The following is a 27,170-nucleotide window of genomic DNA, read 5'->3' as shown; positions in this document are numbered from 1 at the left end:
AACGTGCAGCTAAGTATCACTGTCATCTATTCTTGACAACAGTCTGCCTGGAGAAGATTTGAAAACCAAATATTTTAAAAATTAACACTTTTTATATTTTATTGTGAATTTAATATATGTCTTAGGATTTTTTCTTAGCAATGCATTTATATTTTGAGCTTTATCTATATGAGGAAATACTGGTATCTCTTCCACCCACTCCTCCTCTTCTTTTCAAGGAATTCTAATTTGTTGCTTCATCAAAGCCAACAATCCATAACAACTTCCACACTAAAATGCCTACTTATGTGGGTTTTTTAAATGTACTTGTATTTTCTTTCTGCAAGGATTAAGCCAAGATATGCAAGTCTGAATGTTCTCATAGAGATTTTGCTAGAAAACACTTAAATTATTAAACTCTCTGAACTTTAACCACCTTATCTTTTCAGCTTGTGTTCTAACACTAAAGCTGTAAGGCCACTTCTTTTTGAACATGGTGAAAAACCTGTTTTTATGTAAGACTCACACTGATGCAACTTCCTTTGTAAAGTTAGTGAAGGGAATGTGGTCATGTCGGTAGAAACACTTCAGTGTAATCTTCAGTATGAAGCTGCTTTCTTTTGGACTATAATTACAAAAACATTAAGAATTCCTGTCTGTGTACCAGTATAAAACCAAGCTATGCCTAACTACCTGGCATTTGTGTAATGCCCTGACTTTCAACGGTAAGAGCTTTCATATGTTGCAGTTGTTAAAATTGAGGTGTACTTTAGCCTTTTACTCTGAAAATGTTTGCTGGTGTCAAGGTTTGGGGGCTGGGGGTGGTGTTTCTTTTTCCTATCTCATTGAAGGCTCTGAAAGCGTTACTGCCTCTTTCCCACCCCTTCTTCTCTGTGTCAAGCAGCTTAATATTGCCTTTGTTTTCTGAACTATTGAAAAGGAAAATTGGAAGTCTTTTTTTCCCTTTGGAACTATTTCCTCCTGTTTCATCCTCTGATTTTACTTTTTGTTTTGAGGGAGGTTGGTTTTTTCCAAGTTTGTAAGGCAATACATTGGTAACCTCTGGTCCCTGATAAGCTGTTGGGAACAAGGGAAAGTTGATGATGTTGTGGTAGCTTTTACTGACAGCAGCAGGAAATCACTGTAGAAGCTCTCTAAATGTTCCATCCCCTGACCTTGCTCATGTAAACAGGATTTGGAGGAAGCAAAGCAATGTACTGTAATCTGGAAGTCAGAATGTCTGTGCTGGCTTGGTGGTGTTTGCTGTTCTTTCTCTTCCAGTGCAAATTAACGCTGAAAACAAGACATGTTTATTGTTCATTTACAGTACAATTTCTACAAAGTTAAGACTGGATTAATTATGGGAAGGGGAAAGATAAGATTGAAGGGGAAAGAAAGAAAGATAAGGATTGTTCTTGTTTAGGGGAAAAGGAACATAAGTTTTAAAATAGAAAGTGACCAAACAAATTTCCCCCTGTAACTTGTGTATGTTCAACTTTTATTCCTCAAGCTAAGACATTGTTAGCATATTTGTACTGCATTTGTAGTAGGAGTCTCGATGCAAAAAGTAGTAGTATATGTACTCTCAATTTATTCTATACACATCACTTCCCCAGTATGTATTTCAGGATTTAGGTACCTTTGACACAATTTTTTCTGCCTTTATTTTGAGTACAACCCAAAAAAACCCCAACCTAAAAAACATCCCATATATTTTATAAATAAGCAATTATGAATGCAAAATTTGTATCTATTCTTCCATCTCTGTGTACATGAAGGCTTCCACAACTATTCTTCCTCACAAGAACTGATTTTGAAAAGATCTTGGAGTAACATCTCTTCCTTCCATGGCTTATCACTACTCCAGAATCTTGTAGAAGAGGATGACAAAATAAATTTTTTTCTTAAAAGCTAAAAACACTGCATATTTTCTTTACCATGCAACTTCAAATTTATTCTGATTTACATCCTTTCCTGGCTCCAGCCCTACATGGAAATAAACACCAACTGTCTTCAGTGAGGTTAAGAGGAGGCAAAAAGGAAGAAAGGAAAGAGTAGGAATTATGTACATAGATCATCTCCTCTGGGGCCCAAGTCCAATTTGCAAGGGAACTGCCAGTAGGGCAAAATTTATATGGCACTTCACTGTGCATAGCGGTTGCTCTTCCTTCTTGTATATATCTCATCAGAAAACACAACAGCTTTCTGTATTTCATGCGTACCAAGTTTTCTTGGGACCTCAGACATTTAGCTTTTCAGTTAAACTGAGCATTGCATGATATTCATATGTTTTTCTTTACCAAAGGAAACTTCTGGTGGTGCCCCTTTGAAAGGAAGACTGGAATCATCTGAGTCCTTTAAGAAAGAGAGAAAAATGTCCTGCTTGTATTCCTTGTCTAAAGCTCCGATGCCCATTAGACTCAGCTCTGCATTGAGGAGTGATCCCACCAGTAGAAGGGCTTTAATAGTAATTGACAATTCCCAGCCTCTCCCATCACCTTATCTTCCTTGCTGCCAGACACAGAAATAAGAAAGGCCACTCCATGAATAGCTATGGATTTTTTTTCATATACTGCCATTCTTCTGTTTACTAGTTAATGCATATTTGAATGAACTGCCAACTCTATAATCTGAGCTCCAAATCACTAACACAGAATGAAATTAGGGAATAACTTACAGAGGTCATGTTTCTCCAGAGTTTTGTGGTAAAACTGTCTGCACCTTTTCCATAGATGAGCATACCAAAAACACTCAAACAGATTCTGAATCTCTGATGCTAGGTCTTATAAAAACATAGAATAAATGCTGTATATAGAGGAACTCAGAAATGTTCAGTGCTGCAGAATAAAAAATTGTAAACTCTGGTCTTGTCTTTGCAAATTAATTCTTTTCTCTGTCCAGCCTTGCTCTTAGACAAGCAATTTTTAGTGTCATCTTGTCTTACAGCACTCACCAGACAGACCTTTTGCACTCTTTTCGCACTATGCAGGTACAGTGTGTAGGGCTGGGGGAAGAGGATAGGCTGCCTTCTCCCCACTGCTCTGCAGTTAAACATGTTCAGCTGCTCTCAGGGAAGGAAAGTCTCCCATCCCTCCCAAAGGTTACACCTAAGCTGTCTGCAACAACCATGAGGCAATAGAGACGGCCTTTTCTGTTGCCCAGCTAGGGGCCTTCCATGGAAGGTATGGTGTATATGAACAAAAGCATTCATCTTCTGTCACAAGTGCCAAAAGGATAAGGCACCTGGCGTATTGAACAGTGAATTTCTAAACTTGTATTTTGAGCCTCTGTAGAGGTGCAGGCATGTTCAGAAAGATTTGTGTACTTAATCTAAGCAAAATGCTTTGGTACCACTAGCATGAAATAACACTTAAAAGATCAGATACATGAAGGTCAACTCAGCATTTGCAATAAAAGAGTATGATCCGAATGGCCCTTGGGTTTTGCAGTGATGCTGTTCTAACACAGCATGTAACTGCTGATTTACAGGGAGAGAACAGGAAATGTGTTGTGCTGCTACATAATTAGGTAATAATATATGTCTTGATGTTCTTTAATAGGCTTCATTATATTCTGTGAGTGAGCTGAAGCTTGAGGGAAAGTAAAGTTTTCACTGGAGACAGAATTCTGAATTTGGGCACTAGAGAGTGCAAGAATGTAATATTTCCCATACTATTTTTAGCCTGCTTTCCCAAGGAAATGTACCTTATGAGATTGTACTGTTTATTTGTCTGTCTCTGTCCAGGCTCCTTAATAACTTTTGAATCAAATAGTTGGTGGTTTGTTGTTTGTGGTTTTGGGTTTGTTGTTGTGGTTTTTTTTTATTTTTAAGTAAGTTTGGCAGAAAACAGTTAGTAGAAAAAGGAAACATGTTAGTGCAGCACTAAAGAAAAAGCCAGCGGGGTGTGACACTGAATTCACTGATACTCAGCTAGGCAGGGACTAGGTACTGGTGCCTTGCCCTGCAAGTGTCACAGCATATATGGAGGGAGCTTGAGTTACTGTAGGACAGGAAGCTCAGGAGAAGGACCTAACAGGAAAAAAAAAAATCTACACACATGCACCTGTCATATAAAAGATCAAGCATCAATATTCAGTTTCCTGACAAGGCAGTTTGTTTAATTGTGTTGCCTTTGCCCATAGTGACACTATTAACAGATGCTATTGCTAGACTATTGGTGTGTTTTGTAAGATAGCTGGCTTGCTGTACATGACTTGGAACTGGCAGTATCTTACTTTGTATACAGTCTTACTCATGGCAACAGTACAACGCTTCAGGAATGCTTTTCAAGTTGATCCATGTCTGTATATTGTTCCTTTAGCAAATCAGCACATTTCTGGGATAGAAGTTTGGGGTATTATTTCTCTTTCAATTTCCTGAGATACTGTGTGTGTATGCTCTGACCTTGTCTGCCCAAGCAGTGTTTTTCCCCACTTCAGCTGGGAATCTAAGCTGTATTCACAGTTCTCACAGCTGATTCTGTGGCATGCAGAAAATGCCCAACAGCTATCAGCCCACACATCCAGTAACAACTGGTTCCTTCCTCTTCCTGGGGAAGAGTAACATCCTCTGAGAAGAAGCATCCCCTGAGGAATGCAGGAACAGCGGCAAGCCTTTCACACAGGAAATTACTACTATAGCACTTGTAGAAAAGTGTTTCTGTCACTTGGATTGTCAGTCTGTAATGAGCTTCCTGCTGACCTAGATGATGATTTACTACTGATCTAAATGCCATTTGTGAGCTATTTAGCTTAATGGCAGTTAATGAAGTTAGCATTCAGTAGCTCTGTTACCCTGTAAACACCTGTTTTGATTTTCATGCAATAGCACAAGTTAAGTCTTGAACTTCTCAGTATTCATGAAACTTTAATAATTCTGAGATCGCACATTTTGTGAGTGAGAAACAAGGGAAATTTTATATTCCTTCATAGTACGTGACTCTCTTAGAGAAGGTTGCAAGTTTTTTGTTTGTTTTGTTTATCCTGAAGTTGGATAATAAAGCTGAGCTACAGATCAAGCATGTCAGAAAACAAGATACTAAAGCTAAAACACTGCCCTTGAATTACCCTTTGTTCTTAAATACTGTTGGATTACCCTTTGTTCTTAAATACAATTGGAGTCAAGTTTAGCACTGCATGCTTGCAACTGTGTGGTGGAACCTTGAATATAAAATGAAATACGGATACATATATATAACCCATATGTTATTCAAAATGGTTAATGCAAGTTTGTTACAAAAGCGAACACCTTACTACTGTTTAAATTTTTTCATATTTTTCCTAAATGACAGTGCTTGAACAAGTGCTAGCAGATTCTATTTTTCACTTAAATTACAGCGATATCTAAACTCAGAGGTTGCTTTCTGCCTAAAAGCTTGTTTACGTGTTTTCTAAATATATCAATTGTTCTAATACAACACGTCTCTTCTTGCAAGCCATGCTGTGTTACTATCTAGTTTGCTGTAAGAGATATAGTTACTTGCTTCATGTGAGATAATGGAAACACTGAGTCTGATCCAAAAGTTACATAGGTTGCTTAAAACGAGACCAAGTGGCCAAGACTTTTCAAATAAATTTTAGCACCAAGGGCAAAAATCTTTCTTCATCAGATAGATGTTTGATACAGAAAAACTCTGAAAGAATCTTGGCTTGTATCTTCCACCAAAATGTATTTGGGGTCAGAAATTAGGACAACACTAAACGGTGATTTCACAGTCATTTTAATTTAACTGTTTTTTGTCTGGTTAATTCTCTACTTGTCAATTCCCTGATCTCCTCAGCTATCCAAACACTAATACCAGCACAAAGGAAATAATGAAAAAAAAATTGTTTGGGATTGAGTAGGAGATTACTGTTGGCTGTAATTTAACTGAGGTTGACTGGTGTCCATGGAGCCATGTATCCAATGCGGTTGTGCTGTAACATATACAGGTGTGTTACATGTGTGACACATCTGAACATCGCCTTTCTTAAGATGCAACGGAAAAATAAAAGTAAAGGAGGTGGTAGTTATGGTTCCCTTTTGTTCAGGCAGTAGGTGTGGTGGGTTTAGTTATTTTTTCAGCCTGAGAGGATTCAGCTTGCTTGCTTCTGTCTGCATGGCTGTAGCCTAAACAGCAGGTAACCAACACAGAGGCTGAGCAGAGGCAGCTCCATCCTTCATGCTTGAATTTGAAGCACTATATAGTAAAAGCTGTAAGTGTATGACATCAGGTGAAAGCAAGTGAGAACCACTCCATGGTTAGTTAGTAGGGTGTTCTGAAAGTGAAACACTAGATTCCACTGCCCTTATGCATTTTGCAATAAAGTTGGGGGGCGGGGGGGTGGCTAAAATGTAGGACCTGTGTGACTAATGGCATAAGTGGAGGTACATGGCATCACTGTTGTGAAATGCTGTAATTTTTTTATTTTATTTTATTTTATTTTTAATCCCCTCACACTATGGTTCTCTGGTTGTACCAGCTTAGGTTGGTGCGAGGGAGGGAGGGACAGACATATGCTGTCCTTTGGCGTGTTCTAATTGTGCAGAGATTCCTGAATGCTAAGATGTCGATTCCACACCACACATCGGATACCTGAAGCATAGACATTGCAATGCAACTCAAGGTTGACTATTGCAGTATTTTTATTGTAGAGTAAGACCCATTTCTTGACATAGACATTTAAGAAAATTAATTACTTTATCCTTAACCTATTATTAGATAAACCAGTATCAAATGTTCCTCACTGAAAAGTTTAGTCTTCCAAGCTATGATTCATTCTTATAGGCGTTTCCTCTTTTCTTCCACATGTCTTAGGACAGGAGTTCTGTGTCCATACTCCCAATTTTTGCTGTTGTAGTATAACAGCACAATACTACCTCTTGCTCAGTACTTTCAGCTAGTTATAAGTACATGTAAGAAGCTACTGTAATTCTTCACTCAATAACATTATCAAAGTTTTATCATTTCCCTCAATTATATATTATGTCATTGTATTTATTTTCAACACCTCTGTTTTCTATAGTTTATTACTCTAGAGTGTCTTCGTCTCTGAGATCTTACATGTGTACATAAGGTTGCATTTGGACAGCTGAATGAATCTGAGATTGCCAAGTAACCCTTAGTATTTTAGCAGTTTCCAGTATACCTTTTTGTGTCATCTGTAAGCTTGATCTTCCAGATTGCTGGTACGTTTTGCATGGGACTGAAACAAGAACAGCTTTAAGTGGAATCACTGAAACCAGCATAATTCTATAGTAACCTTCTGATTTAACTGTTTTTGAAGAAGCACTAGATAATTGACTTGATACTGCGTTACAACCTAAAATGTGTTAATTAAAACTGTAGTGCGCATATTATGGGTTTAAAAAAGAAAGTAATTTTATCAGGAACAGTTTGACTAAATATTTCACTACAGAGGTCTTCAGTTTGACAGATCATTTCTTTTCTTTCTCAAACCCTATTGATTTGCTTGACATTATGCCTTAAATCTTTGCTATGTGTGTCCTAAATCAACTTTTCGGTGTTTTTCCCTGACACAGTTCTCAAGTTGACTTTGACCTGTGACCACACAGTTATCCTGTTTATTCTTTCCAACTGCTGATGGAATGTCAGCTTCCTTGCTTCCCTGGTACTTCTCCATTATTCCAGGATATATTGAAATTCAACATTTGTACCTTACTTACTAAGTTATTTCAAAACCATTGAGTTCAAACTATGTAACCCAGGATTTAAAAATACTTACATACAGTGTAATTTAATAGTCTTTTTTGCTGTGGTTGGAATAGAAAGTATTTTGCCAGAAATACAATTACAGCATTTATTATCTTCCAAAATGGAAGACAAAAATAGGTCATTAACCACTTAAAAAAAAATTCTGCATCACTCTTTAACACCTCTAGCTAATAAGTATACCATTGCTAGGACTTCTGTTCCTGGTATTTGTGAAGTACAAATAATCCTTGAATGACAGAAATTGTGTAGCCTAGCTTCCTACAAATCTGTGTTTCATAGCTGACTGTAAGGTTTTATTTGAAGCTTTTCCCTTGCTTTGAGGCAACTATAAGTTCTGTTTCTCTCATATGCATTCTCTGGTCTCCAATAATATATAAACTTATGCCAGAGCATTTCTCCCAGTGGGAGTACTTACTGATTTCGCTCCTTTAGCTGGTAATCTATTGTCAGGAAACTATATGAAATCAGCTCCCTCTAGGATATCTCTTCCTCCATCAGACCTTCTTAAATCTGCAACAAGTTCAAAAATTATGTGAGGTGTAGGGACAAGCAGACAGAAATTATAGTCTCAGCATTGTTTCCTTAGGAAAGAGGGCTTAAATGTCCTTTTTATTGCTCCTGATTCTAATGGCTGTAGAATTTTTGCTGAGGCTTTCAATTATCCTGATCAAGTGTGTTTTATCACTTCTAATTTGTGGTCATTTGTATTATTCTGCCTTTTACAGTTGTAAAAAGCAACAGTATATTTTATCTGTGAAGGCTCTAAATCCCCAACAGGAATTTGGCATTTAGGACTGGAATGCCAGCTGTTGATCTAGGATTATAGTGCCAACTGCTTTCATTTTTATTGTCATATTAACATCAAGTATGGAGTGCGGCACAGGGTAGGGACATGCCTTCTTCCATATCCCACTGCGTGTGGCACCTCCACATCTTGACTAGACCACTGCCTGATGTAACTGAATTCGTACAGTTGAGTATGTGTTGTTTAGTTCTTCTATGCAGTTGCAAGCACAGTGTCAACCTTAATTAAATGAAATTAATAGACAGGATGTAACAGTATGATATACTGCTTTACGTGCATTTTAGCATAGTTGTATTTATATTTCTTATTTATACCCCAGTGGATAGCAGTTAATGCATTTTTTCATTAATGCTAATTTAGTGAAGTATTTAAATATTATTTATATATCTTTATTTCAACTCAGTTACATCCCTAATCCAACTCTAACCCAAAACAACTCTAACAACAAAACTGTTTAGAGAAATGTGCTTTGCTTTCAAAGAAAATGCTACATGGCCTTGAGCACAAGTGAGCGCAAGTACATTTCAGTCTGAGCTGCTGTTCTTAGCAAAAGTATTTTATATGTGTTAGGTGCTTAACTTGATTGATCTCTAGAAAAGATTTGTGTTAATATTGTCCATTTTTATTGTTAGAAATTATTTTCCTTAAGACTCAAGGACATATATGACAGGGAGTACCAGTGATGCTGTGTTTTCATTTGAGTATGGGAAACAATACATCCTTTTGTACCTTGCAGGGACACACAGCTCTGTAAATTCTTGCAATCACCAGGCTGCTGCTGGTGATAATAAACTAGCAAAGTAATCTTCCTTTCAGAAGTTTTAAAAGATCATAGCACTAGTACAGATAAGAGAGTTTTTTTTCTAAAACCAGTGAAGTTGTAGAGAGACTGCAATTTAGTCATCATTACAGAGCAAGAGGGCTTTAATTTGAATCCATGGTGATTCTTAACAAAATTTCTGTTCTGTTGCTTGGTAAAGCATCAGACCTCAGCGCCACAGAAATGGCAAGCAGGAAGAGAAAAAATTTTCCTGTTTCTCTTTGCCCTGATGTAACCAGAGAACCAGTTTTCCAGAACAGATGTGAGATATACTGACATGAGTGTGTTCTACCCCTGCGCTTCAACTCCATTTGTACATGTACAAATGGCTTTCCATCCTACTTGTGGGACATACTGATGCTCCTGTTTTGGCTGCCAGTGTGTTTAGTCACATTAAAAGGATATTTCTTTACACCAAAAAGAAATAATTCATAATGTAGATTTTTTTTTTCTTTTGTCAGGCCTTTGATACAGCAATCATACAAGAATATACTGAATTGTGTAGACAGTGTAAAAACAATCTATTGAATACTGTTTTAGACTGTGAAGGTTCTGATCTGGATGCCACTAATACAAATGTAATCCCAAGACACTTCTTTGTATGCTAGAGCAATAGGAAGGTGAGCCAGTTAAATGATGACTTAGTATATATAATTGTGTTATGTTTTTTCCCCATTTTGAACATGTAGAGAATATTAATGTTAATCAATGTTTTAAGTTTGGCTGTTCAAAACAAACAAACAAAACCCCAAAAAACCCCAAAGACACCGTGAGTACTAATACAAGTGCTAATAATATAGCAGCAAACATAAGTGGATGCAGAATGTAAGAATGTATGCAGAAGAATTTCATGGGTGTTTAACAAATTAATTAAACCTGGTTGGATGTATGAATAAAATAATACATTGCAACCAGTGGAATTTAATGTTTATCATCAAATGGTAAACGCTTGATTTAGTGTTTTCCATGTATTTTCCTAATATAGATATATACACACATTTTTAAAACTTTGTTATAGGGGACAGAGCTTTAGTTTATTTTTGTTCTAAAGGTAGTAAAAGTTTGTAAGGTGTTTTACATGTGTGTGTATATACATGTATACTGGAGAATATCCATGAAAAATGTTATATATTGTATATATAAAATACAGATACAGAAGTGTGTGTGTGTGTATATATATATATAGTCTTTTGTATATATCCTTATATTCTAAGGAGATATTTCTTTATATTTTTTTTTACTGCCTATGTGATGTTATGCTATTTTTTAAAAAAAATCGTAAATTACATTAAAATTTTGTACTTACATACATTAAATGGAAAGAGGTGGCAATTCACAGTGAGCCTGTTCTTCAGAACCTCTTCTGTGCAAAAGATGCTATACCTTGTTGAATGAAGGAGTTAGCACTGGTTTTGTTTCTTGTGAGTTGTGTATTGGCTTGTACCTCAGCTTTTCTGGTCATGTAAGCATCACTAACAGAGGACTGTTACAGGGGACACTGTAAGCAGAGGTTTTTTCTTGTACCTAGAAAGGGTAATAAGGTGTGACAGCAACTGGATGTGCAACATGAAGCTGTAAATTGTGGACACTAGACCATGTTCCTTCCCTTCTGATGTGTTCTCCAGCTGCCTTTCTGCAGCTTTGTGGTGAAGGAATCCTGTTAAGAATCATGAGGGAGAGCTTTCTCAAGGTGTTGCCTCAGCATTTTGCTGCTGAGAGAGGCAGGAGTTTGTACTACATTTTTATTTTCCCCCCATCATCTTTTTGGTTGGCTGGGAGGAAAAAGCTGACTGCAATGTAGATGGGCATCTCACATCTCTAATAATGTGAATCAGCATCTTAATCTGTAAGACATTCACACACAAAGAACCAAGCAAAAGGCGGGCTTTGTCCCAGCATCATTTGCAGAAGTGGAGAGCAAACCCCTACATTTTAGCTGGCTATTCTTTTAATTTATTTATCTATATTTATTTTAACAAAAGTCAACAGGATTTTGGATGTGACCATTGTGATACAAAGAGGATCTGTTGAGGCAGAAGTGGGATAGTTTTGTGCTTTTACTTCACTAGAAAATAATCTGTATAAACTAAGCATTGTCCATATTTATGCTTTTTAAAATTAAATAAATAGTCATAAAAGAAATTCACCATAGGAGGCGTTGTCAGTTCCAAAGTAAGGGATTATTTAATGAGAATAGTGTAGATGCAATCTCCTCATACCTGAGGACAGAATTCAGTTGTCAAGATCTCTCCTAGTGGTATGTTCCTGTGAAATGTAAGAATAACAAATGTTCTTGGAATTGTAACTCACAGAGTCAGCCATCATTCCTACCCTTCCCCCTGTAAAGACCACCCCAATTCAGTCAGAGTTGTGTTGCCGCTTATCCCGTGCTGACAGTTAGTCACTTCAAATGGTTTGTTAATTTTTGTGACTTTAGGTAGGAAGAAATTGGCTAAAATACAAATACCAAGTGTCAAACAGGGAGAAGATAAATCTTTAGAGCCTGGTACCTAATGAATTGCTTGAGCAGTGAAACCCACTCTCTCAGCTTACCACAGAGAGGTTTGGGGTTTTTTTAATTGAATTCTGATTTTAATGAACTGGCAGAACTGCAGAACATATTCTTAAATCAGTAAGGTGTTTATTTTAGTTTCCCCAAAGTTCCAACTGTCACAACCCAACAGTGGGAGAAAATTATGCAGCATTTCAAAATAAAGCTATTGTTGGCAACCTTAATGCTTTAACTGTAATTTTTATAGTTGTTGAATTCCTTTTTTAATACAGCCAAGGAGAACCTATCTACCTACCAGTCTTCTGTACCAACACATTTAGCATTTAATTGGTGCTGAATAATGTGTGTATTTTGACAGAAGTTTGTAATAGAACACTAATTAAAATAAATGATTTTTCAAGAGTGTAAAAGGCATGTCAGACCGCTCCAAAGTAAATGTTTCTTGGATATTTGTATGCAATTCTCAAATTTCTCAGTTTCTGCAGTACCCTAATTTGATTCCTATCACAGTAAACTGTAAAACTCAACTGACTTAAATACAAAGTTATGCTAGTGCTGCTGAAGCAATTTTTGCAAATCCCACCTCTGAACTTATCTCAGCAACACTGAGTATTGTTTTCATGTGGACAAATTGGACAGCTTGTCCAAACCTTCAGCTTATTACTAACGTTGAACACTGAAACAGCTCAGTGTAGACTTTTGCTTCTTTCTCCAGGTATTAAATGACACCTAACAAATGTATATAAGTTCGGCTTTTCAAGGAAAATTTTGAGGCTTCATTTTATCCTTATGGGAGTTTTCTGTGACCCTATTGTTAAAGTATTTAATGTCCTTGTCAAAACTTCTTTATCATCCATTATAGGTATAACATTTTATTAACAAAAGGCTTGGTCAAATGCTGAGGAGCACTGTTCCTCTATTACATAGCAAGATATTTTTTTCCTGACTGTAGTCACGGGATTTCAGTTGCAAACTGTGGAATACTGGGCACTTTTTTTTTCTTCCCCCCCCCCCAATATTAGCATCTGGCTTTTTGGCAAAGCCTTCAAGCATTTGTGCTGGCCCTGTTGGATTTAACTTTGCACTCTACTGTGCTGGATTGTTAACTTAGTAGAAGTAGGAGTAAAAACCCAGTGGTGTTGTTGATAACTGGGTGGTCAAGTGGTATACTCTCCTGGTTTTAACCCTGCTTGGAAGGGAAGTCAAAGCTACCAGGTCTCAGCTAACAAGAGAAGATTTCTGTGTGAAATCTTTGTATGGACATCCTGTACCTCCTAGCATCCCCTAACAGGAGGCAAGCTACGTTTGTTTATTCAAGAATCTTTTGTTGACATGAGTTATGCTGGTATGAAGTACCAAAAAAAACCCACCAAAACCCAAAAAAACCCAACCACCATAAAACCCCAAACTCATACCACAGCACTGACACTGTTACCCTGACAAAAACCATTGGTACTGGTGCAGCTGTGCCAACAGAAAGGAGCTTCTGACGATGATGATTCTGCCTATAACTTTGAAAGAAGGTTGTGCGTGGATGCGTGAGTATATGAGTATATACTTATGTGTATCTGGGCTGACAAACAGATCTTACGTGCTCATTCTACATCAGGGGTCTCTGCTAAGGTAGTGTGTGTATATGTGTGTGAAGGCAGACTCTGCAGCGTAGTCAGCTCTGCACTGGTTCTCCTGCGCAGTCACCTCCCACCCTTGTGAAGCACCAGACCCCTGCTCTGTGGAGTCTGCAGCACAGGGACTGCAGCTCTTCTCAGCTTTCTGCAGTGTTTAGGAAGAGGTTAATCACATTCTTCGGTCCTTCTTGTCCTGGCAGAGTCTGTCTTTTCAGGATTTTGTTTTCAGTAATTTTTTGTTCATTCTTATTGAGAGGTGGGGTTTAAGATAGGTGTTCCTTTAGATCTTCTCATTTACATATGCTATAACTTGATCAAGATTAGTTTTGCCACAATGGGTTAAGTATAAGTGACACTTATCTAAGAGAAACCAATTGCATATTGTAAAGTATATGGTTTAATTTTAAAAGTTCAACTTGGGAAAAATGGCTTTGGTTTGGTTTTCCTAGGGGTAGACATGCGTTCAAGAATGAGAAATTCTTTTGAGTTTGTCGACCAATCTCTTTTCTTTGTAAATTCATTTTGAACAATACCAATGAACATACTAAATGACTTTGCCAGCCATTTGAATGAGATAAAGAAAGTGCTAGCCCTTTTTTTTTTTATATATATATATAATATTTTTCTTAAGATTCTGCACAATACATCATACTGTATTGTTTCTTTGTAAAGTTCAGTTAGACTTACTTAGCTAGCAGGTCTAAAACAGAGACTTTCAGTCAGTTTCTTAAGTAGCAGAAAGAGGACAGAAGTCATGAGCAGGCAATCCAGGGCAATGGCTGTCATTTCTCTGAGTAGATGTGTTCCTGGTGAGGATGCTGTGCTCTCAGTCATGCTCCGAGGTAAACCTGCCTCCTTCCCTCCAGGTATTTGATGCCTTCTGTGAAACTCCACAATCTACTACTTGGAGTTTAGGGTGTTTGCCCACGTGCTAGGGAATTCCTAGGGCTTTGTTTACTTCTGGTTTTATTCATTAGCATTTGTAGTATCAAATATAGCAGAATATTCTATTTATAGTATTAGAAAGGAGGCCTTGTCCATGTAGGGTTATTTACTTGTTGTTACTATTTTGTTTCTTGTGTCTGTTTCATTACGTTTCCAGTTTCTGTTACAAGTATTCCTCCTGCCCGCCTTCAGCTTTTCTCTGCCCTAGTATGGATAAGAAGCTCAAGCAGAGTATGTAGTACAATTTTTATTAGGCCTCTATATGGGTAAAAAGAAGTCATCACTTGAAACTTTAGCATTGATTTTAGCTATAAGATGTTCCCATAGATGTGCACATATGCAATCCAAAGTAATTTGCCTAAATTAAAATTGCCTACTTTATTCTGTAATTTTAAATAGTGGGGATGTTTCTATGCTTTCCTCTTATCTGTCCTCAGCTTTACAAAGCTTCTTGCTGAAGCTGAAGATATACTGAAGATCATTTATTACCTTCCTTTACCTTTTCCATACGGTACATATTTTTATTTTTAGTGCCTGTGGTGCAAGTATTTCTATAATTTATGAAAGTGTTTGAATGTGGTCTTTCTGAAGTGTTATATTTAGAATTGACTTCCTGGGAAGGAATTTCTTATGTTTGGAAATTGAACCTCTGCTGATTTCTATCTAGTTTATGTTGCATGCTCAGGACATTAATTTTTTTATTTATTAACTTTTCAGCAGTATTGCTTATTTTGTGGCGGGAAATCCTCAGTTTTCTCTAAATTCTTAAAATGTAGTGATTTGATTAGAAATGTTTGAGGGTGCTGTGGGTTTTTTCTTCCTTTACAAGCTGTATAACTACTGTATTTAGGTACCGTTTTTCATTTTAAGGGTTAGGTTTATCTAAATCCAGTGGAGACACAGCATAGGTATTTGGGGTTTGCGGATCCCTTTACTGAATCAGACTCTGTGTAGAGAACTATTGATGGTAGGAATTAATATCAATGAGCAAATTAAAAACCCCAGTTTTTTATTTTTATCTGGTTTTAAGTAAAGCATAGGTATTACTGATCTAAGAGTTTAGAAACATATTTCAGAAATATTATTTGTTTCTATCTGGATGCACTTAAATATTTGTGGACCTCTCTAAGATTTTATTTGGGGAAACATAATTAATTTTTATATTTCTTGGAGAAAACAAAGCTTATTTTTCATTCTTTTTCTGTGTTCTCTTGATATGAATGGAATATAGACAAATTTTTTTGGTTCTGTATTAGATTCTGTACAAATCAAATTGCAAAACAGTGCATTGAATGTGCACTGTTTTACAGTGTTTTCTGAGACCAGCAGCAGCAATCTGGGGAAAAGCTGACATAACAAAACCATGTAACCAGTTTCTCATTATGTGTGTGAAAGAACACTTTTAAATTATGATATAATTTCTTTATGTAAAACTATCTATTCAGGATATCTTGAGATGTGCCTGTGAACAGAAGGGGTTTATTATTTCATGCTATCACGGCAATGCTAAATTTATCGTAGCTGTAATCCTGATTGATTAAACAGATGATAGCTGTAAGTGCATCAGGATTTCAGCTAATTTTGTACTGATGTTAAAAAAACAACAACAACAAAAAACCACAAACAAACAAAATAAACTATATGAGCAAGTAGTTTTCATTGTACTATACTGGCCTCGTGACTTCTATTAACTTGGCTTCAGGTTGAATTTGTTGTTTTCAGGACTTAAGAAAGTGCTATTCCATTTTAGGTGAAAATGGCTGTTTTGCTAAGGAATACAGTCACATAGTCTGGCTTGGTGTGTCAGCTGGGTTTGCGCCTTGATACCACTACTTGTGGTGGTACCGAAGGATGTGCTACCTTACAGTGATGATACCTGTGCCAGAGAGGAGGAGACTGAATGTTTCCTTGTCAGACTGGATGAAGTGCACTTACGTTAAGTGCTTTCAATTTTGGGTTTTAGCTTGGGCATTCTTTTAAGAGCTAAAGACAACTGAGATGTGTAAGAAGCCATGAAAGACTTTGAATTAAGTGTGAAATTCTGTTTGAGTTTTTATGAAAGAAGTCTGCTCAAGCTAGAAAAGCTTAGTAGAACTTTTATTTTTAGGTGTGCTGCATAGTTTATCTGTATTTTGCTGCTTGAGTGCAAAACTTTGATTAAAGCTTGCAAATAAATTATACCAGAAGTACCTCATCAGATAGCAAGGGGCAGAAAGCTGCAGTTTGGCACATGGCAGGTTTTTTCTGTCCTGATTCATATGCGTGCGAGAGGAGAGGAAATGAAGAGTGCTGTCATCAGCTGAAACTACAGGGAAGTTTTCTGCAGTAGAAACTGATAAAACAGATTGTAATTTAACATACTCAGTGTCAGCCTAATAGATCAGAGAGCTCTGTTTTATGTGGATCACTTATTGACTGAAAAAAAATTATCTCAAAGCAATAGAAGTGATCTGTGAATAATTATGGCCTTAAAAAAAAACAACAAAAAAACAGAAAAAAACATCTCCCAAACAGTTCAATTTAGCATATGCACAGTGAACCATTTCCATTCGAGGGTAGGCTCACAAGATGGAAGGAAAAGCAGTGATAATGACAGTACTGTTACTTCTCCTGAAAAACTTCCCATGATTTTGAATAACCAAAAAACACAGGAAATCAAGGTCTGGTAAGGTGGGAGACTACTCTGTTATGCATTTGCTCTTTGGTCTGCTTCAGCTTAATGCCCTACTTATGACTAATTGTGTGTAGTTGTTTTAATCACAGTATCAGAAATGTTTTAGTATTAGTAGGCAAACGTACCATGTGTTCAAAATTTAAAGGATTATTTTTAAAAAGCAGACCATGCCAATTTTTGTGACTCATTAGAAAGCTTAACAATGTCACTTTTTCATATAAGCCCATCTTAATTATAAGATCATTAAGATATTCATTTGGAAGCTGTTGTCTATATTTTCTGAATTTGAAACTCTTAGAAGATTGAAGGCTAATGATCAAGTGAAAAAGACTTGTGTGTTTTCATATTTTTTTCCTTGAGGGAATTTTTTTCCCTCTATAAATAAAACCGCTCAGGCGTCTTTATATATGGATGCATTTTGCTCAGATTCTATCCTTATACATCATGAAGCGAAGGGACACTGGGATACACTGTTTGTTTCTATCTGATCTGTGAATATTAAATGGGAAAACATTTGGGAATAGGCAGAGGTGATAAGGTTATGTGTAAGGATTTTTCACAAATTGGTTAGGTACCACCCACAGAGTTTTGGTTATTTTGCTTGACAGAAAACTAAGATGAGCAATTATGGTTTGCTGTTTGTGACATCATTTATAAGCTAAATTTAATTTTCTACTGAACATCCGCTTGGTAATGTCACGGTAATAGCTTCCTATTGATTTATTAAATCTGTTCCTTCTCCTTCTTTGTAACTCCTATCAAGTTGCGCAAATGTGAGTCCATTTTATTACTAACAGGCTGTGAACACTGTATACATTTTAATTTTCTTTTTAGCTTTGCTCAGAAGTAACAATTTAAAATTGATTGGCTTATTCAAATTTATTTTCTCAGAATAAGCTATAGCTCTGAAGTCTCTCAGAATAGTTTGGGATTTTTTAAATTATGAGGCACTTTTACTACATTGCTGGCAACATATAGGATTGTTTACGAATTGGTAGTATTTAAAGAACTTTAGAAAGGGGCTGATTTGAAGGAAAGGGAACATCTAGTTCTTGAAACACTATGTAAAATAGGCTATTGAATAAAACAAGTTTCTTCAAAAAGAACTTTTAATAAAAAGATTATGCAGAATGAAAGTGGTGGACGTGAACTGATCGGTATCAAAAAGTAAAGGAAATCTACTGAGACTAGTGTCACTCCTTTATAACAAGGTTTTGGCATTTGAATTTTGCATTAGATTTAAACAGTTCTGGACCCTTCACTGAGCTGGAGGAGATTGTAAATTTAGATACCAGGAAAGGTTAAAATATAAAGCAGGCACCTTAAGGATACAGCAGCATATTTGCTGTCCAACATTTAAAAATCGCTACAAATTTCCAGAACATGATAAAAATAACAACCATTTTGGCACAACTTATGTTGAAAATTTGAAACCGTCTCATTTCATTTCTCTCTTACTAATTTTGAAAGTTCAGTGATTTGCTTATCTATATTTAATCCTTTCAGATTTGACAAACATCAAGGCCCCTGCTTTATTTATATAAGCACTTTTGTGTCTCATTATCCCTGTGGTATGACAGAAGAATCTCAATTTCCTGCTTAACCCACTAACTTACAAGAAGACTTTTCCAGTACTCTGACTTGGCAATGTTGGTGGCAATTTACTGAGCCACAAAACATTTTTCACAGCCTATTTGTCTGATACATCAGGGTTTGGATCAATTTACTGTAAGGAAAAAATGGTGAGACTTTTTAGTAGCTTAACATTTGCTCTGTTTACCTGGATTGACAGTTTTCCTCCTTGGGTTAGAAGAATCTATTTAGTTTGGCTTTAATAGCAAAATGTGTAATCACTTTGTGGGAACTTAAACTGAAATCCGTGTTTTCAGTCTGAAGTACAGTAGGCTTGTTTGAAAAGAAACTGAGAAACACCAACCTCAGAGGGTGTAGAAGAACTTGTCAATGTCTAATAACCTCAGATGGTTTTTCTCTCCTGCTCCATTAATTTAAATGAATTTTAAATCCTAATACTTCAAATCATAGACAGTTTTGTTTTGTTTTTTAATTTGAGTGCTATTGAATATTAATTCTATTTTTTATTATTTTTAAGTACTTGAGAATTCATAGTTTATCCTTAGGACACTGAACATGCAAAGCATGACTTTAAGCAAGAATATCAGCTGAAGTTTACAGTTACATCTGGTTTGGCTGTGTTATTTAATCACTTGTATCATTCAAACAGCAAGAAAATGAATGTACTTCTCAAAACATTAGTACAAGTAGCTTTGTTAACATTAGACAAATCACACTAGGTTTATTTCCAATGAGCTTATTGATACTGGTGTCTGGGACGACATGGGCTCCAGCCTGGGTCTTTCTCACACTTTTGGAATTCACATCCTTATTCTCCTTCAGAACTAAGGACTGTGAACTTGTAGAGCTGCATTAACCTCAGGTGGGAAGCTCTGGCAAATGGTTTCCTGAAGCTTTCAGGAACTTAGTTACTTCTAAGACCCCTACCTCTTCATGAGGCTTGATTAAAATCAGCAAAAGTGCCAAAATTTTCAGAGGAAACATACATGTGTCTACAAAGAATATTTGTGTAAGCTTTACAAATTGTTCCTGCACCATTTTGCTGTTTTTCACTGACACCTTTCCTTCATCAGCTGCCTAGGTTTTGTAGGGCATGTGATAACCAGGCAGGTTTACTGCTGCCACGAAGAATATATAATGCTTGAGTTCTACCTGTCCTTCCTGCAATGTGTCCGACTTACCCTGCCTCCAGTTTTCCTGAAATTCGTTGCAACTTAATCAGTGAGCCCTCTACCTCTCTATCAAATTTAGGTAATTGTGGTTGAGGTTTGGAAGGTTCTGGGCAAGCAGGCAAGATTTACAGACAGTAGCAAGGTTTCTGCAATCTCACTGTCTGTAGAAGTCCCACTAAGAAGTCTATTCTGACACTCCTGTTGTAGTTAAATACAAGGCTGTTCTTCATAGCATGACTGGTTGTATAGCAGGAATTCTTTAATGTATGGCAATATTTTTTCTTTAACGCTTGATTGCCAAATTGAACCTAATCTTTTCCATGTTAATCAGCATTTGAGACTCTTCCCATCTTGTAATTTAGTAAGTGTGCCAAAAAGCCTCCATTAATCCTGTTTCCCAAGGACCTCAGATAAAACTTGGTAAGTCAGAAATAACACAGTGAATCTGAGCTCTTCTAGGACTGAGTTACTGGTATCTCATACAACAAAATCTGCAAAGGGAAGATATGGGCAGTCTTAAGGTGCAGTAATGCTGTATACTTCGTGCTCGTCTAAAAGTACGTGGGATACATTGTGAGCCAGAATATTCCGAGATACTTGGAACACTTTCTTTTGAGGAATTCTAACACTTAAGAGCAAGGAGCTAAAGCAAAATAAAATTAAATGGGAAATTCATTTTCTGCCTACCTTGTCCAAAGATCAAACCTTTTGTATTCTCTCTCATTTTGTGCTAACAAATGACTCCATCACAATGTACACTTCTTTAGAATAATTTGAAGTTGACATCACAGAATTTTTATATTGAGAAGAAATTGAAATTCATGGTATTGGAAAGGAAGATGTAATTTAACCATCTAGTTAGCAGTGGGGAAGTTCTGGGTTCCAGTTCTTTCCTCTATGGAGTTTTTTTTCATTCCATTCCCTTATATATCAAATACAAAGTCTCTCATGGGAACAGGACCTACCTGCTCCTGACTGAGCATCCTAACCACTGAACTAAAGTTGTTTTCTGCTGATCAGTGACAAAACTTGAACAGCATGGCTGGGAAGAGTACCCTTTCTTCCAGTTTCATGCCTTTAAAAGGGAACAGCCTGGCTGACAAAGCATTGCGCTATGAGCCGTGAGTTTAAGGCTGTTTAAGCCTTAAACAGAGAAGGCCAGTTCTCTATAGTTCAACGCAAATGTAACCATTAGAACATTCCATGGAACAGTCTTGGATGTTTAATGTTTGAAATCTGTAGTTTGATGTCTAGCATATTTTTATTTTTTGACACATCCCAGTATCAATACAGATCACTGGATTTCGGCATTACTTGCATCTGTCCTTTATTACTTGACATGCTTAGTTCATTTGCATAAATCAGTTACCAAGCACGGAAAAGAGGGCCGAAAGAGAACTAGAGGTACCTTCTAATTTATTTATCTGTTTCTTTCATCATGATGAAATAAATGAAAGTGACATATCACCAAACACGATGCTACTATCAAACCTTTAGGAGAGTTCCATGTGGTTTAGTAGTGTTGTAAGTTAAGGTCTGATGTATATGCATAGGTATGTCTCTCTATCCCTATCAGCCCCATGCTCTGCACTTCATGGGTTCTTGCTTGGGGGCTGAGACATGTCCTGGCAGAACTTAAGTGTATGATGGAGCTTTTAACCCAGAGAGGGTGGTGAGACTTTCTTCTTTGCCCTCCTCTTCCTAAGGTACGAAAACTTCTTACCCCACCACAGTCTCTGCTTTTGGCCATTCCCATGCCTAGACCCACAGCCTTCTACTGACTTTGTGTGTGGCATTTCTGTTTTGCTCTTGTGCTTTGCTAGTAAAAAGAAAAGCCCTTCCAGACAGATGGTGGACACAACCTGTCTCTTGTTTAGTTCTCTCATTGATGTAAACAGCACAACGCCAGCACTAAGGGAAGAAAAGGTTTTGGAGAATCAGCAACAGTGAGTCCACAGACAGAGCATGTTAGTTGGTCAGGACTGTGCAGGATGGCACTGAAGACACAGAAACAGTATTGTGGATAATGCAGCAGTATAAGTTTCTGATAATATTGATATGATTTAGTATTACTTATATTTAAAATTATGATATTATCATAGTAGTAGTAGTAGTATTTCATCCATCAGGCTCTGATCCTACCAGATGCAAAGGCAGGGTCAGCTACACAAATCATTTTTGATGGAAACTCATCAACATGCTTAGGTAATCCTGTAAAGGTTTGCCACTAATACTGCCTAGCAATTTACATCCTACAAGATTATTTTATAGACTTAGGAGATTTGTTTTTTAATGGCTGACAAGGATTTTAAGACTATTTCTTTTAAAAATCTGTTCGGCTTTACAACATCAATGTGTTGTGGGTACAAACATTGTGTATTTTAAACACATCAGGTAAGACTGAAATTTCTCCTTTGCATTGCTGATAGATATTTTCATTAGCTATCAATAAATTTCAGAGAAACCATTAAACTGTAACCATTTAAAAGTTTTATTTTTTAAATGTTGTGGATATTGGAAATATAGTTAGAGATCATAAAACTTGACTGCTACAGTTTATTGTAAAAATAAACTAAAACTATCTGAAGGTATAAGAGGTTTTCAAAGAAATCTTAAAAACTCATTAATAAGTCAAGTAAAGTTGTTGTGAAGGACCTTCTGATGAATTAGTGATTATTTAACCTTCCATGACTCAAAAATGCCATTAAGAACATCACAGACAAAACCCGAAGTGACTGGGAAGATCTTGCTCTCTCGCTTACCCTGGAGCAATGTTTATATATCCAAGTTATTTCTCCCTTAGCTTTGCATTATGTGAGTCTTTTCTGTTGTTTCCTTCTGCTATTTTTCTGAGGGAATCAGTTTCTCAAAATGTAATGCCACTGAATAAACAACTAAAACCTAATTTTCTATTATTATTATGAAAGAAGATGTTAATTCATGCTAAACAAAGGTTTCATGCTATGAAGCTGAAAGGAACCTTTGTGATCATCTAGTCACATATGGGTTTTTCATCCATATGACTGCTGTGAATGAATTCCTTTGTGAACCAGAGCTATCTTTTTGAAGAAGACTCCCGTCAGCCATAGTATTAATTCAAGCCTTAGTTCAAGCTCTAGTAGTACAGCATGTAGTTCCTCCATCATATGTACCTAAAACGTACCTAAAGACTGTTGAACTTTTTCTTATTGCCTTATCCATCACAGCTGAAATTCTCTCTTAGGTCAGAATGAAGTGTTATGAATCAGACCCGCTATGAGAAGCAAATCTGAAGGCCCTTGTGTATGTGCATATATGTGTAAATAGATACTTTTAAAAATTAAAAGCCACACTTTTCTACCTGTCTTCTTGTATGGTTCCAATTAAATGAAGACAAAGGCAACTGAGTCTTCAAACGCTGTTTCTGTATTCAAGGATGATGTCAGCAGTGGAGATCTGCAGTATCCCTCTGCTTCTGTCTTGGCAACAAGTTCAAAAAGGAAGTCAGAGAATGCGAGCGAATCAGCTGTGTATAATGCAGACAAGCAAACAGGCATCTCCTCCTCCCTGGGTAATGCTTTGGAGCACATTGTGGAGCAGCTGGATGTTTTAACTCTAGTAAGTGTACAATAACAGATAACACTTGCAGTAGAAAATGATAATGCAGTCAATGGGCAAAAAACTGAGGAACTGTGTTCATAAATCAGAATGTTAAAATCTGTGGGTTATTTTGAATAGTTGTATAGTCACATGACTCTACAACTTTTTTCTTTCAGTAAATATTGATCACGTGTATTGTGTTTGCTAAAGTGAAAGCTTCCAGCTACAGAATCGTAAAGATTATTGTTGGATTTTTAACTCTGGAGGAAAATTCAACATTTTTCAATAGTGGGATACAGCATAGATTTGCCAGAAACGACTTGTTTAGCAGACATTGTCAGGTTCCAGCTTGAACAGTCACGCATTAGGGGGGGATGAACAAAGTCAATTGGCAGTGTACCATTAAATCCCTTTTCAGACTTAGTGTTCAAGGTGTTGGCTGGCTTAGATAGGAATCTACGTAGTGGAATAATTCCCAGTGTCAATGAAACTGCAAACTAGTAGTCTCAGTCAGTGACTGAGTCACTTGTTTGCAAACGCTCAATACTTCTTTTTTAGTAATCCAGATTTAGCCGATCTATGTTTTAAGAAACTACTCTGTCTGTAATACATCTGCATTAAACCAAATCAAAAAAGGAGTGGCTAAGGTTTTTATTCTGCACTCTTTTGCAATAAATATGTTAACTCAAACAAGTTTTGGGAAATATGGAGTGAAGCCATCAGTTGAAAATTACTTGTGTTGTAAATTGGATTAAAAAGAAACTGCCTGTCTGTGTCCAAAAACCTACCTTTTCTGATTAAGGTAATCTCTTGGAGAATGCCTTTTAATAGTGGGTTTTTTTCTCACTTCCTTTTTTTTTTTTTTAATGCCTTAGAAGTTTCTTTTAGGATTTTGGAATACATCATTTAGGGTCACCAGTGATGGCTGTATTTCTACTGAAATATGGATGCAGCTTTCAAATACTGTTTCAGAGTAATTTATATATGCAAGGATGTATTTCTCTCTCAGAGAAAATATTTTGTGAAAACAATTTTAAACCTTTAGACAATCTCCATAGGTACAAAGCCACTATTTTAAAATACAGTTATAAATAGTGGAATAGCTAAGGAAAAGCCATCTTTAGGATATTTTTTCCTGTTCATTTAAAGTGATTTTTCTTATGTTACTGTGTTGTACACTTTTATAATACTGTGTGAGTAATATAAAACCAAATTGAAATTACCGTCCTTTTCACACAGACTATTTCAATCCTGGAACAACGTCTGACTTTGACTGAAGATAAATTGAAAGAATGCTTAGAAAATCAGCAAAAAATGTTACTTCAGGGAAGACAGGAAGAATAAAAGATGAAAACAATATGTATTGATGAATGTTTCATATATTCACAAGGAAAAATAAATGTTACTTCATTGAATTTTGCTATAATAAAAAATCCACCTTTCTTAACAAGGCAATGTAATAAAAACTGAAGACAAGAAAAAAAACCCCACATTTTTAAGCATTGGTAGAAAGCAGGTATTCTGGTTATATGTTTAATAATGTATAGTCCAGTCAAAACTAAGTTTGTAGGATAATTCTCATTGAACGTTACAGGATTCTTATTTCAATGTAAGATCTTTGAATATGACTAAGCAACAAATTACGTATTTTAGGTGAATAGCAGTTATTATGGAAGTGCACTGTGAGGTTTCTTAACTCAGGTAAGGATTGTGAAAATAATGGTCTTCGTGCTAAGGCAACATTTCTCAAGCATCTAAATTAAATAAGACCTAATTAGCCCTAACTCTAAAAATGCCAGAGGGTTTCTTTGTCCCTTACATACCCTCAAATATTTTACCAATAAGGAGCAACAGTAACTCTTTATCTTCTAAACATTTTAGCGATGATTGCAAGAAGATACAATGTAAAAACTTTTAGTTATAAATACGAAAATGAAGTCACTTAAACTTTGAAAATAAGATTGCACCTGTGTGAATTCAGCTGCAAGACTGAAGTTGAGCACTTCTGCTGATCTCATCCCCATCAAAATTCATTTTTCAAATTTAGAAAAATAAAAGTCAGCTTCATACTTCTGAAGAATATATTTGAACCAAACAAAATTATGCAAAATCTGTATCATAAATACAAAAGATTTGCATCCTCCAAGGACTACAGGTGCTCAAGCTTTGCATGCTAGGAATGTCCCCCATCAGTTAATGAATGAAGCCATAAATCAAGAAAGACCTTGAAATGTATGATGCTTTTGGTTTAGTTCTAATAAAAATGTAATTTTTAGACAGGCAATTGTAGGTCTTGTCTTTTAATAGAAAACGTCTATGCTTCTTTATGTCTACCTATTATTTTTTAATTGCAATTGCAGAAGACCTGTTGTAAATCCACAGTCAAAACTAGGTAGTCATCCATTTCTGCAACTTCACACTTAGTATGTTGAAAAATAGGACACTTGAAATGGGGGGAGCATTTTAATCCAATTCTGTAACTGACTGTATATAGGTAAAGCCCATTTCCCAGGCTGAACCTCATTAACATCAATAGAGTTCAGCTTAAGTACAGAAGCTCACTGTGCAAATACTATTGCAGTTCAAGCCAAAGCAATGAGCAGTCAGTTTTTCTTTTACAATTTTCCATTTTCTGTCGTAGTAATCACCTTCAGATAGCCAGATGTCACCACGCTTGCTTGGTAAACTCTGAATTTTACCAATAACCTCAATGTAATTTCAGTTCAGTCTTATGTAGTACTTTTTATCACAAAGAAGTGGTCCCATAAAAATTTTAGATGCAACTACTTCTATGCAACACCCTAGCCACAGATTTTTTTGTGAAAGGATTCTTACATATTCCAATGTAAACAGCCTGACCTTTGATTATGCAACTGTTTTAATGCTATATAATGCATAGTTATGTAAATACTGTCTTTTAGGTCAGGTGGACTTTGCTTTCTGCATTTGCAAATATTCTTGTGGTTTTTGCCTTTTCTTGGCTCCATTGGAAGACACAAAAATGTAGTTATTAAAATCCTTTGCTTATTTCTTGTTTTCTTTAAGTAGAATATATGTATGTTCTAAAACTGTATTGTTTTGGGGGTTTTGTTAAGCTTTTCAGGAGTATTTATCAACAAGATTTGGAAATTTCTTTTCCATATTTTTTAATAAAATCTCTGTTGAAATTTTCCTTTCTGCCTTAGTTTCTATCACTAGTCCTTCTTCCTTTTCAGTACCTATTATCTGGAGCATTTACTACTTAATCCAGTTTATTCCTCTGCTGTTTGTGAATCTGGTGAAGTGACGTAACATTTCCAAGATTAAGATACGTTCCTGTCACTCTTTCAGGTGGTCTGTTGATATCAAAACTCAACATGCATGGCTCTTGGGATTACTGTATAACTAGAGAACATGATGGAGCTATTTTCCTCAAGCTGTTATGGCTCTCCTGAAACATATCCAGATAATGTGATCTTTCTTTTAAAGGAGCATTGATGTGGGATAGTTATCTCATTCTCTTGATCTGTATAATTTCAAATAAAGCTATAGAATAGAAAAACTTCCTTTAAAAGCACATGAAGAGGCTGGTTAAACTATCTGAAGCCTTTAGGGTTTGTGTTCTGGTAAATAACTGGTGACTTGACTAATTTGAATTACCTTATAGAGTTAGAGGAAAATGACTGCTGTTTAGCCTTAGTTGTGCTTCTGCACCATGTGAAAAAATAATTGCATGGGTCTTACTAAATTATTATGAAAAATATATCTG

The 27,170-nt window shown here is 36.2% G+C and overlaps 1 protein-coding gene across 1 annotated transcript in view; it reads left to right on the top strand.

The window, feature by feature from the left end:
* POC1B (POC1 centriolar protein B) overlaps positions 1–26,594 on the top strand; it is a 61,060-nt gene extending 34,466 nt beyond the window's left edge. Inside the window, 2 exon segments of the mRNA XM_080390967.1 lie at positions 23,258–23,440; positions 24,662–26,594. Of these exon segments, the coding sequence (XP_080247093.1) occupies positions 23,258–23,440; positions 24,662–24,766 (288 nt within the window). The 3' untranslated portion in view covers positions 24,767–26,594.
* The last annotated feature ends 576 nt before the right edge of the window (positions 26,595–27,170 follow it).

This window comes from Falco punctatus (genome assembly GCF_963210335.1).
Source record: "Falco punctatus genome assembly, chromosome: 6".
NCBI lineage: Eukaryota > Metazoa > Chordata > Aves > Falconiformes > Falconidae > Falco > Falco punctatus.
This window is presented reverse-complemented; position numbering and strand designations above follow the sequence as displayed.